The sequence below is a fragment of the Lactuca sativa genome, chromosome 4, assembly GCF_002870075.4.
Source record: "Lactuca sativa cultivar Salinas chromosome 4, Lsat_Salinas_v11, whole genome shotgun sequence".
Classification (NCBI taxonomy): Eukaryota; Viridiplantae; Streptophyta; class Magnoliopsida; order Asterales; family Asteraceae; genus Lactuca; species Lactuca sativa.
In genome coordinates, this window is record NC_056626.2 from 23,320,142 (window position 1) to 23,332,379 (window position 12,238).

Sequence of the window (12,238 nt, forward strand, 5' to 3'; positions counted from 1 at the left end):
TTCTAATACCGATTTTGAAAAATACAACTTAAAAGGCCAAAATGACATGTACACTTCAGTTACCAACAATTTCAAAACTATCACACAAAACTAAGAAAACTGATATCTTTAGTGACCAAATATTATTTTTAGTGACAAAATATTATTTTTGGGGCAAACCCGTGTCATTTTGACAACTAAGGTTTAAAATGCTTTGGCAAGTTGTTAACTTACTATTTATTTCGAGAATATAATATTTTTATTTTGTTAGACGTAAGAAATTAGTGAATTTTATAATTGAAGATCACATTTTGATCATATTGTTTTGTCACAGACGAAATTCACAAGCTCTAAATAAACCATTTTTTACTCAAGAAACATGTCATATCCTAAACTACTTCAATTAAAGCCGGCAAAAACTGATACGACATGTTAACCCAACACAAAATAAACAATAAACAGGTTTGGTTAAAAGATTTCAATTCATTTGATCAAACACATGACATGAAAATTAAACATGTAAAATCAACCATTAAAAATATTTATTTATATGCACATTTTTTTAATTCTTTTTAGATAAATGGATCGCTCTTACAAAACCGTATAGATTTCATTTCATTTCTTTTGTCCAAATTCACTGTGAAATTTTGTGGAGGTGAAAGGGTACCGGGTGAGACCCACCTTTGATAAATCAATAAAAGAAATACAAATGAGGACAAACTTGTCATTTTACCAAAGGTGAACGACCAAATCTAAATGACACATGAGGGGCGAAAAGTGTTGCAAAAAGTTCTATAAAAGACACAAAAGAGGCGAAATCAGTAACTTTCAGCATAACACATTGACGAAAACTGTACTTTGCCCTTAAATTAATAATTTCACTGTTTTGTAAAAGTTTCTTTCAATAAACAGAAATATTATTAAAAAAAAAAAAAAAAAAAAAATACTGCTATGTATGTAGTTAGTCTCGGGTTCTTGGTGTTAGCTTTTCAAATATGTTCATTATTTCTAAACTTTTCACCTGAAAACTTGTTAATTAAATTTTACTGATGCTTCCTTTGATATAGTGAATATCCAACAAAGGCAGACATCAGAAATGTCCATAGCACCTACACACAATCAGACGAGTAAAATTAATAAACCCATAAAAAATGATAAATGTTAAATGACCAAAATGCCCTTAACTTACTGTATTAATTGCCTGCCACCGTTCAAGTCTCTTGATTCTTGACTGCATATCTTCAATCACACCTTCAATGGGAGAAATAACCTCCCTACTTGGTGATGACTCAGATGATGAACTGCTACCCTGCTGCTTTTGATATATCAAAATAAATGAAATTATTTAACAAAATTTGATATATTTATATTTTTATTATTAAACAATTTAAAAATTAAACCTGTGATTGAATGTTTTCTACAAGTTCTTGCAACCGTGCAGCTTGTTGAGCATTGATCCCACTTGAATTTCTCTCTGATGCTGGTAATTTTTCCAGTACTATTTCAAGGTAACTCTAAAAAATGAATCAAATAATTAAATCAGAATAATAATAAAATAAATACTATAAATTAAATAAATAAATAAATAAATAAAGTAGGAAAAACCTTTGTGGTGTATGAACCATCAAGCTCAAGAGCCGAACCAGCAGCTACAACAACTTCCTTATTTGCCCCTTTAATTTGTATATATGGCCCCGGGACATCTTGCAAATGATCAACCTCCATTAAAAGCTACAAGGACAAAATGGTCATATTAAAAACCACAGGGACCAATTCTGTAATTTTACACATAAAAATCTTTTACCTTTCCATCTTGGTAGATATATGCAGATGCTTCAATGTAAGCTACAGCTTGATACCTGAAAACCATTTTAATAGATAAAATATTTATATAAAAGATAATAACTGCTTCACATAAATACAAAAATATAAAATTATGTTAAGTACCCAAGATTGAGAAGACCAGAAACTGTACTAATACTGATGTCAAAGTCCACCTTTGGTTGAATTATGAAATCCCCTTCTCTTATAGGCTGATTATTAGAAACAACAACATATATAATTTTTTAATGAAAAGAAAAAATAATTAAATATAAACTTTGACCACAGACCTCCCTTATGAGTAGTGCGAATCTGCCTTCACATATTCTCACCCGCATACAATCACTCTCTGTTAATTGTCCATTACTTGGAGGAATCCCAGAAAGCCTTAAATATATATCAATAAAATTTTGAGCAGAGCTGCAAATCTTTGTAGGATCAAGCAACTTTAGAATATCTTGATATGCCACCTGTCACATTCAATATTGAAAATATTTTATATTTTCATAATATGTAACGAGATTGAGCTTGAGCTTACTTGTTTGTTGCTTTTTAATACAAACAATGAGCTTTCAGGAGATAGCACAGGGTCAAAATCATTACGGATTTTCAGCTGCAAGATAAAAGTTTATAAATGTTAGAATTTTATTAAAAAAATAAAAATAAATAAATAAATTGTACATTAGTGTCATCTACTAACATGTGCATGAACAAGGTGGGGTTCAATGTGAAGCTGGAACATAGGAAAGACGGTTGTCATGATTTCATTTTGGGACATAAAGCATCCTGCTTTACTTTTGTCTCTTTGAACTCGAGAAATGAGATGTGAATGTACACCTCCAACCTGTATTTTTTTTTTTTTAAATATTAAAAAACATAATAATATTTTTATATAAAACCATGATTGATCATTTTACCAAAAAAAAAAAGAAAAAAGTTAATTGATCTTACAACAGCAACCCAGAGGTCGAGAGACTTTCTGATATCAGGGTGTAAAGCGTAAACACCTTCAATTATGACGACTCCACAATCTTCAGAAACTTCAAGTTCTTTAAACCCACTGCGGGCCCCACTTTCTAAATCAAATACGGGTACTTTTGCTTTCCTACCTCTTCTCATATCACCAATATTCTGCACCAAAAAAAGCATCAACATCTTTTGTCCCAGATGATGCAAATGGAAATATCACAAAATTACATTTTTGGTCCTTGAGTATAACTGAGTTTTGCAATTTTGGTCCTTATATGACATTCTTGTAACGTTTTTGGTCCCTAACTATAGCTGACTTTTGCAATTTTGGTCCAAAAAAGTTCTCTTGTAATTTTGGTCCTTATTCAAGGTTACTGTAACGTCTTTTGGTCCCTGGGTATAGCCGATTTTGCAAATTTGATCTCAAAAAAAGTTGTTACAATTTTGGTCCTTATTCAAGGTTCTTGTAAGTTGTACGTCTTTGGTCCTTGTACCAAATAAAATGACTATATTTCGGTTGAGTATAACTGATTTTTGCAATTTTGGTTCGAAAAATAGTCATTTTACTTGGAACAAGGACCCAAAAATGTTACAAACGCCTCAAATGAAGACCACAATTCAGAGAGAAAGCTTTTTGGGACCAAAATTGAAAAAGTGAGCTATACTCGGACCAAAAATGTAATTTACTGAAAAGAAAAAGATAGAATGTGTATTACCTTTGTGAGTAAAGGTAGATCAAGTGAGCGGAAGTCATCATATTTGAAGTCTTTTGATTGCTCAGATTTATAATAACTTTCAAGAGAAATAACTTCACAACCAACAATATTTGCCATTTTGCGGGCCAGACTAGTTTTCCCGGACCCACTTGGCCCTCCAATTCCAACAATGACTGGCATGCCCTTGTGCTCCAACAAAGCCTAAAACACACACACACACATACAAACAATCACTAAACCCTAATTTTAAGAAAAAAATGATTTCATCTTTCATCAGTTCATCCCCAAATCCTGTATAACTTGTAACACACTCACTTGTATTGCTTGTACAGCAAGTAACAGCCCCCTATCAAGATCAAAAGAATCAGGCATTGGAGCAAGCTGCAGTGTATGTGTATCCCTGAAAGAAGAAGGATCTGTAGATGCTTGATGAGAAGAACACCAAGACATATATCATTAAATTTAATTCTTTATTTTTTTATTTTTTTTTATTAAAATTACATACCAATTGAAGATCCATCTGATGAGATGAATTGCCATGGGGCTAAAACTGGCTCCACTTTGGACTTGGTGGGAGATCGAGTCCATGGTTGTGACATGTCATCATCCCTGTTCACAAGTTCTGGACGAATACGCAGTGGCTTTGGTGCAATTAATGGTGCTTCTTTTTGTGTAGATGAAGGTGATATTATTGTAGGTAAAAGTGGAGGTGTATTAAGGCGTGGAACACCTTTGGTGTCAAGAATCATTTCAAGATATGATCTTGTGATCCATGGTCCTGTTATCCCTAGCCTTAATGCCTCTGCTTCAACCATCTACACCCAAAAAAAAAAAAATCGGTTCTTTTTATAATTATGTTAACAAAAGAATGAGAAGTAAAGTAAGAACATACTTTTCTATCTCTGCCTCTGAGGACTAAATATGTTTCAGAAAGAGTATCGATTGTCTCCAAGGAGATTGAAAGATTGTCATAAATGATTGATTTTGATGCGCGTTTATAACTCACAACAACATTGTAACCCAAAGCCAATAACCCACCTAGGGTCATTCTTCCCACCTGTTAGGAAAACGAAAATGAAATTAATGTTAGTTAAGGTTGAATTAAAGGAAGAATCTTTTTTATGTTTATTGTTTATTGTTTATGCACCTCAAACTCGGCTTTTGGGCGAATAATGAAATTTTTGTCAACAATTCTTCGATCACCCAATGAAAGATAATATCTGATACCACTTTGTCTCACTTTAATCCAATCATTAACACGTGCTTCTTCACTTGCTGATGGAGGCCTTAAATACATCTCAATGAAACTGAAAAGGAATTTTAATCATATTTAGATTTTGAAAAGAAAAAAAAAATACCATAAGAGACAACAATTTGATGACTCACTTATCAATCTGTGCTTCCTTCTTTGGAAAAGAGTACACGGGTTGACCACTTTCTGACTGATATTCAAATTTCAACAGCTTTGACTTTTTAAAAGAATGACAATTGACATAAAATTATGCTAAGTCAAGTAAGGAAGGTTAGAGAAAACAGACCTCGCTTTTACATTTGAGCTTGTAAATTGAATCTCTAAATGATTGACCAAAACTATTGTTGATTCTGATCTGCAGCATTATAATTTATAAACAAAAGATTATCAGGAAACAAAAAAATATATAATTTAAGGTTGGAACCTTAAATGTCCTACCTGTGCATGGTGAAGATCTGGCTCAATATGTTTCCTAAACAAAGGGAAAATGCTATCAATTAGATTGTCCAATGAGCAAGACTCTCCAATATCATATTTCACTTTTGAAAGAAGACTAAAATGCACTCCGCCAACCTGTATAGATATTAGTCATTAGATATAACGGATATTTAGTTTGAATATAAGTAGGTTAGGGGTAAAATGGTAATTACCACTGCCACACGAATGTCTAGCAGCGAGCGTAGTCTTGCATGAAGAGCATAAGTGCCATCGACTATTACCTGAAACAATGTACAACATATAAGAGCAACCAGCTTAGTAAGCCTAGTCTACATGTAAGAGGGCAATTACGTCTTTACGCACCACCCCGAAAGAGGTACTCTTGATTTCTGTAGTTCCAATGCGTCTTTTTTGTTGGAAATCGAACACTGGTGTCAATATATCTTTACCCTTCAACAAATCCTATATCAAATCAAAGAGTTTCAGTAATCATTACGTAATAACTAATAAGTATCTTTTCAAGATTGATTTTAGAAAGAAATTTTTTTACCTGAAGATTCTGAACTAGAAGATCAAAATCTATTGAACTTAAATCATTTCCTTCATCAGCTCCAGTGCGATAGTTTTCCATTGATATGACACTGCAACCAATAACGGATGCCACTTTTTCTGCTAAGCTGTAGACATTATTCAATGTGCATCTTTAAGATCATTCCAAATACATTGTGAGAAAATTTATAAACAAAACATGAATTTGGAATATGAAAATTACCTTGATTTACCAGATCCACTAGGACCACCAATGCCAACAGCTACAATGCCCTCTTTTTTTGATCTAAGTTCTTGAATTGATTTCACCAACAAGTAATACCCACGATCAAAAGACTGCAGAAGTTCCAAACACCAAAATAGTTATTAGAAAAGTTATTAAGTTTATCAGTTTTTGCGTTTTCGGAAAGTAGGTATAACATTGATGCGAACTCAGTTTGACTTTTCTGTCTGAAACTTGTTTGCAGATAGAAAAGTAAGTAACAGTTTATATTAAGATCAACCTAAGATTGTTTCAAATGTGGAAACCATAGGGATTGATATGTTACAACTTACAAGTATAGCATAATGCAATGCAAGTATCAAAACTTTTCTCAAAAATTACGAAAGTTCACATTAATGACAATTTGGAAATCGAGAATTATGCCCCTTTAAGTTGAAATCTGGAAGTTTCTCTCTATATCTGAGACACGGAGAGATTAATTTACAAAACAGTCAAACTAACTATACAATCGAACTGCAAATTTCTTTTAATCGAAGTGATTGAGCAATGATCTTGTTGGTAGGGATCCAAACATAGAAAGATAAGAAATTGATTAGGTTATTTCATCAAGCACTTGGCATGCACGATGAAAACACAAAGAAGATGAAATCGGCCTACCGCATGAAGGGGAAGAGATTGGAGAATAGACGGAGACGATGAGGAAGTAGAGGGGGTTTCTTGGTAGTAATCCCGGCCACCTTGTAAAACTCGGTGCACTACATCATCATCCATGATGATAACTTGATAAGCAGCAAGAACAGGAAATTCTGAAGTGGGTTAGAATCCACCAATCTGAATTTCTTGTTGTTGCCGGAAACTAGAACTGAAGATGAGAGAGAGAAAGCGGGAGGGAATCTGATGAAGAGGGAGGATTGTTTTTTAGTAAAGGTTTTGTGTATACGCATAAACCATGTTTCTCTCTACTCCAACTGCCTTCGGCTCGCTGATCTCTGTAAACTATTTTGAGTTCTAATTTTTTGGGCCATAATAATTTTCATGGCTTCAAGATAAATGTTTTTCAAAGTGATACATATGACACAACTTTAATAGTATAACAATAGTCACATAATATAAGTTATTGATTTAAGCCCAAATGACTTATTGAAATAAAAAATAATGTCAATAATAAACTATAAAATTTGAGTCTCTTGGAGATGGGTTTTAACTTATAGGGTTTTTTGAAATATATATATATATAAAAAATATGGAGTAAATTTGTTAGTTTCATAAACTTGATGGGTGGACTATTAAGTTAGACATCACATCAACATAAAATATAATATAAAAAATAATAAATCAAAGTTATTAATCATATCCCTAAATTTCACTATAGTATAACAACGAATTTTGTAAGTTAGTTTTTTTTTATATAGCAAGAGATAACAGTTCTAATATATGTACAACTTTAATGCTAATAATATTTTATTCAATACCACAAACACTAAACAAGTATCTTTCTACTATTGCATAAAGTGTTATTATTATCTTGTAATCGAATAAACTATAGTCTAGACTTCTAATGATAACCAAAAATAGTTATTAAATTGTTTCTTGATGTTAGAAAATTACATACAAACGGTAAGCCATTTATAAATCACATCATCCATATATGCTTTTTGTACATGTATGTCAACTATTTTCCATACCTATATTTTTAGATGAATTCATATGAAACTTTACATGTATATTACCGAGTTGTCAAATACATGACTAAATTTTAGTTGATGTTAAGATATGTTTGAAAGTGACTGCTAGTATTTGAAAACCGAATACCGAAAGTAGTATTATTATTTGTATAGAAGTGTTCAAAAAAATAGTAGTATTTTTTTAGAATGTTATAAATAACAATGTAAAAAATAAAAGTTAAAAGTTTTGGAAAGTTACTAAAAATGGTTTTTGCATTGCCGATATTTTGTTTAAGGAGGTGTTTGGGATGGTTTTTTTTTTACTCTGTGGGGTGGTAAAATGAGTTGTAAAAAAATTGCATTAGCTTTTAAGTCCACAAATATATATATATATATATATATATATATATATATATATATATATATATATATATATATATATATATATATATATATATATATATATATATAATTGCAAAATGACAAAAAAATGGCATGGAAATATATATGAGGGAAGAAATAAATGAGTGGGTTCATTAAAAGATAATACAAACATTTCATCTCAAAAAGTCATAAGTTCTTTAAAAAAATAAAGAATAAGTTATTTCTTAAAAACTAATTTTTGAATAAATTAAAAAGTTGTTTTCAAAATCACTATTAAGTTTGAAAATATTTTTTTATTTATTTTCTTTTCAAAAAGCCGATAAATTAATAAGTTGTCTTGAAAAGTAATCTCAAACACACCCTAAAATAAAATATTTAAGCTCGAATAAAGGTTTTTTCTGTAATTTTTCTGTCAAAAGCTAAAAGTTCAAATTCTCAAAAACTTGTTAACAAATATACCTTTAGTAATATAATAATAAGTTTAATTTAAATTTTATATAAAATGAAATTTATAAAAATAGATTTTGGCATATTTTAAAGTTTCGAATCGACAACGCACCGTTTTAGGGGAAGGAAAGAGATTGTCTTTTAATGGAACCATTAAGAGGCTATCAGAGGCCTTAATGTTGATGGGCTAGGAGGTTATCTTTTAATTGAACCATTAAGGCCGAATGGTATACTAACCACGAGGCACTTCATGGTTGAGGTAGCCATGAACCACGCTCGTGCACACGGCCCCGGTGGTTCGTGGTAGGTCGTGGTCGTTGTCATTCATGTTCCTGACGACGGATTCAAACAAGAATGGTGATTGGTGTTCGAATTTTTTGGCCGTTGAACGGCTATTTTGGCCGTTTCTTTTTTTTTTCAAACACAATTTACTAATATAAATAACACTTCTATTATACCAAAATTTACACCCCATTCTATTCTCTAAAACCACAAAACACATACACATGGATCCCACAATACATATGGAGTTTTTAAAAAGTTTTGACTCGGATGACGATGTAGAATTCGTTGAGACATTCTTCAATGTTGTGCAACACGTTCACGCTGAAGAAAGTTCGAATGCAGCGCGTACAAGGGCGGTCATCAATCGTGATCGCCAAGCCGTACACGACTTATTGGTACGTGATTACTTTGCTGATAATTGTCTTTATAATGACGACTCATTCGAACATCGTTTCCGTCTGAATAAGGCTATATTTTTACATATTAGTAATGTTTTACAATCTCGTTATAATTTTTTCAAACAAAAACCCGACGCTAGAGGTAGAATGGGTTTTAGTAGTATACAAAAATGTGCGGTTGCTCTTAGGTATTTGGGATACGGTATAGCATTTGATGCATCTGATGAATACTTGAAAGTATCCGAGATGACCGCAGTTGAATGCGTAGATTGGTTTTCTACATGTGTTTATGAGGTTTTTCACGAAGAATATTTGCGTAAACCTACTCAACGTGATATTGAGAGATTATATTCGGCTCATGAAGAGAGGCATGGATTTCCTGGTATGCTTGGCAGTCTAGATTGTACGCATGTGGCTTGGGAAAAATGTCCAAGTGCATGGCGTGGTCAGTTCACTCGAGGAAATATAGGTGAACCAACTATCATCCTAGAAACTGTTGCATCTCAAGATTTGTGGATATGGCATGCCTTTTTTGGAGTACCGGGGTCTAACAACGACCTTAATTTTCTTGGTCAGTCTCCACTTTTCAACGATATTTGGACCGGCAAAGCACCTGATATGACGTTCACAGTAAACGGACACGCGTACAAATACGATTACTACATTGGTGATGGGATATACCCGGATTATTCTACATTGATGAAGGCATACTTGGTTCCTCGAAGTGAAAAAGCAAATTTTTTTACAAAAAAACAGGAATCGGCGAGAAAGGATATCGAGAGGGCATTTGGAGTCCTTAAGCAAACATGACATGTAGTGAAATATGTTACACGACTCTAGGATAAAGCATGAACGACGATTAGGATTTTTATATGTACGTTTGTTCGTTTTCTTATTAATGTAATGTTTTTTTCTAGATTAACTAAGTAATGTATTTTAAAGTTGTTATTTTATTTTTATAATTAATGAAAAAATAGTTTTAAAAAAATGAATGCTTTTTAATTATAAAAAATGTAATTTTATTGTAATTTTTGAATTAAAAAAAAAGTAATTTTATTGTATTTTTGAATTAAAAAAAATAAAAATAATGATGTGGAGTGGTGTGTTAGTGGTAGGTATCTCATGTTAGTGGTAGTGGAATGTGGTGCTGATGTGGCACCCACCACATATGTGGTATGTGGTGGGTATAACGGATGGTCTAATAGGGTAACAAAACAAACTGTAATCATGTGAATTCGCCATATGAGCACATACCTTAAAAGATGTTTGTAGGTGAATTCTAGGGATGTTCGTTTGGATGGATTGATTCGATTCAATCCAATCAAGTGAATCTAAATTGATTTCAGTTTTCAAACATGGTTCTGAATAGTCCAAACCAAATTCAAATCCGATATGATCCAACCAAATTTCAATTCGGTTAGATCGTTTTTGTTAATTCGGTTTCAAAAATTGAAACATTTTAAAACCACAAAAAATTAGAATATTAGTTAACTTTATAAAAGAAACTAAAATAAATTATTTAGTTATGGTTTAAAATTTGTAAGCAACTACTACAAAAATATATTATATTTTAATATTTTATAGATTAAAAAAAACTTTTGATAGAAAATGCATATTAAAGTTTTTTACTAGGCAAAACTTTTTAAATCTATTTGAAAAAATAAATAACTAAATTTATAAAGAATTATAGATATATGTTAAAAATAAATAAATAATACATTGTTATTCGGTTTTTTTGGACTATTCGGATCTTTTTTTATAAACCAAAACCATTCCAAAATAATAATTTGGTTTTGTTGATAACCAATCCAAAAATCTGAATATCCGAACCAAATAGTCTAATTCAAATTGTCTAATTGGACAATTCGATTTTATCCAAATAGTGAACAACTCTGCTGAATTCGTCCTAATATTTATGTTTGTTTATGTATTTGAACCTCTAAAATATCTTTTATTTGTTTTAAACATCTTTTCTTTGTCACTATATGTTCATTTTAACACCATCTGTTTACCAATTTTTGATGAAAATTTCAAAAATTAAAATAAAATTTGTCAAATTCCAAAATAAAAAAAATACATACTTTTATTTAGCAAATTTTGACCAAAAAAATCCAAATTCATAGGAAAATGAAACTCTACATGCAACCTTATATAAAAAGAATTTGGTCGTAACATGAATGTTTGTAAAATACAACATACATAAGTAATTGGAAAAATAAAACATTCTTGAAAGAGTTTATCTAACATGCTATAAGAAGAATCAACCGTGTTACACAAACAGTCGACCATGCTACATGAGCATGTATGATTTCAGCAACAGTGTAAAAAAAATACATATTAGTTATGGGTTTTCGACTATGCTACACAAGTGGTTGACCATGTCAAATGAGGAAGTCTAGAAACGACAATAAAAATGGGACAATAATTACTTATACCAAAATGACTATCTGTAATATGTTGTTTTGTAAAAGTGTTTATTTTGCATTTCAAAACTTCATTTTGATAAAAAACAAAATCAACTCAAAGATGGCCAATTAGTGACTTTATAAATCATTTTTTTTATACAAAACCCTTCACTTAAATGAGTAAAGATGACACAATATGAAAGTAAAACAAGACATATACTTAAAGTTGATTTTTATTGCTAAATTCAAAATGTCTATGAAAGAAGCGACATTCATAATCTTTTATTTTAATTATCTTATTGCGTTCCATAACTATCTCTTAGGTACCGTTTGGTATAACTGAATGAAGGATAAAATGGAAAATATCATTACATTCTTACTAGGAAGTCGTGTTTGGTTGATTAAAACATCCACATTGGAAAGTTCAGTGAGGGAATTATATGAGGTTGCAAGTTTGGATGTAATTTAATGTATGAAACTCTATCATTGCTATATGCCACCAGGCATTCAATGGATTTACAGTTCATTGGCTATTAAACCCTTTAATATGAAAAAATGAAATGTTTCTAATACCTAAATAAATATTTAAATATGTTTTATTGAACTTTGTAGAATTTAATGCATTGTAGGAAAAAATTAATAGAATTGTATGGAATATAGAATGACGATGTGGAAATCAACGAAACTCTATGGAGTTTAATGCACTGT

The 12,238-nt window shown here is 31.2% G+C and overlaps 2 protein-coding genes across 4 annotated transcripts; one reads left to right on the plus strand and one right to left on the minus strand.

The window, feature by feature from the left end:
* Positions 1-820: 820 nt before the first annotated feature.
* LOC111898192 (uncharacterized) lies at positions 821-6,964 on the minus strand. Of its 3 annotated transcripts, none has more exons than XM_023894117.3 (23): positions 6,605-6,964; positions 5,948-6,060; positions 5,726-5,852; positions 5,539-5,637; positions 5,388-5,456; positions 5,176-5,310; positions 5,024-5,092; positions 4,872-4,927; positions 4,633-4,792; positions 4,378-4,542; positions 3,991-4,300; positions 3,801-3,901; positions 3,486-3,686; positions 2,752-2,931; positions 2,501-2,644; positions 2,339-2,413; positions 2,091-2,270; positions 1,927-2,012; positions 1,784-1,838; positions 1,585-1,710; positions 1,380-1,493; positions 1,169-1,294; positions 821-1,088 (listed from the first exon to the last, which is right to left on the minus strand). In XM_023894117.3, exons 1-23 carry the CDS (start codon positions 6,716-6,718, stop codon positions 1,023-1,025), a joined length of 2,871 nt encoding a protein of 956 aa, XP_023749885.2. In that variant the 5' UTR covers positions 6,719-6,964; the 3' UTR covers positions 821-1,022. The 3 variants fall into 3 exon arrangements, with proteins under 3 accessions (XP_023749885.2, XP_023749884.2, XP_023749883.2); XM_023894116.3 differs by having other exon boundaries at positions 1,169-1,291; positions 5,527-5,637; XM_023894115.3 differs by having other exon boundaries at positions 5,527-5,637.
* A 2,002-nt stretch (positions 6,965-8,966) lies between these two features.
* Positions 8,967-9,935, plus strand: LOC111898196 (uncharacterized). The gene has a single exon (XM_023894122.1). The coding sequence runs from the start codon at positions 8,967-8,969 to the stop codon at positions 9,933-9,935; it is 969 nt and encodes a 322-aa protein (XP_023749890.1).
* The last annotated feature ends 2,303 nt before the right edge of the window (positions 9,936-12,238 follow it).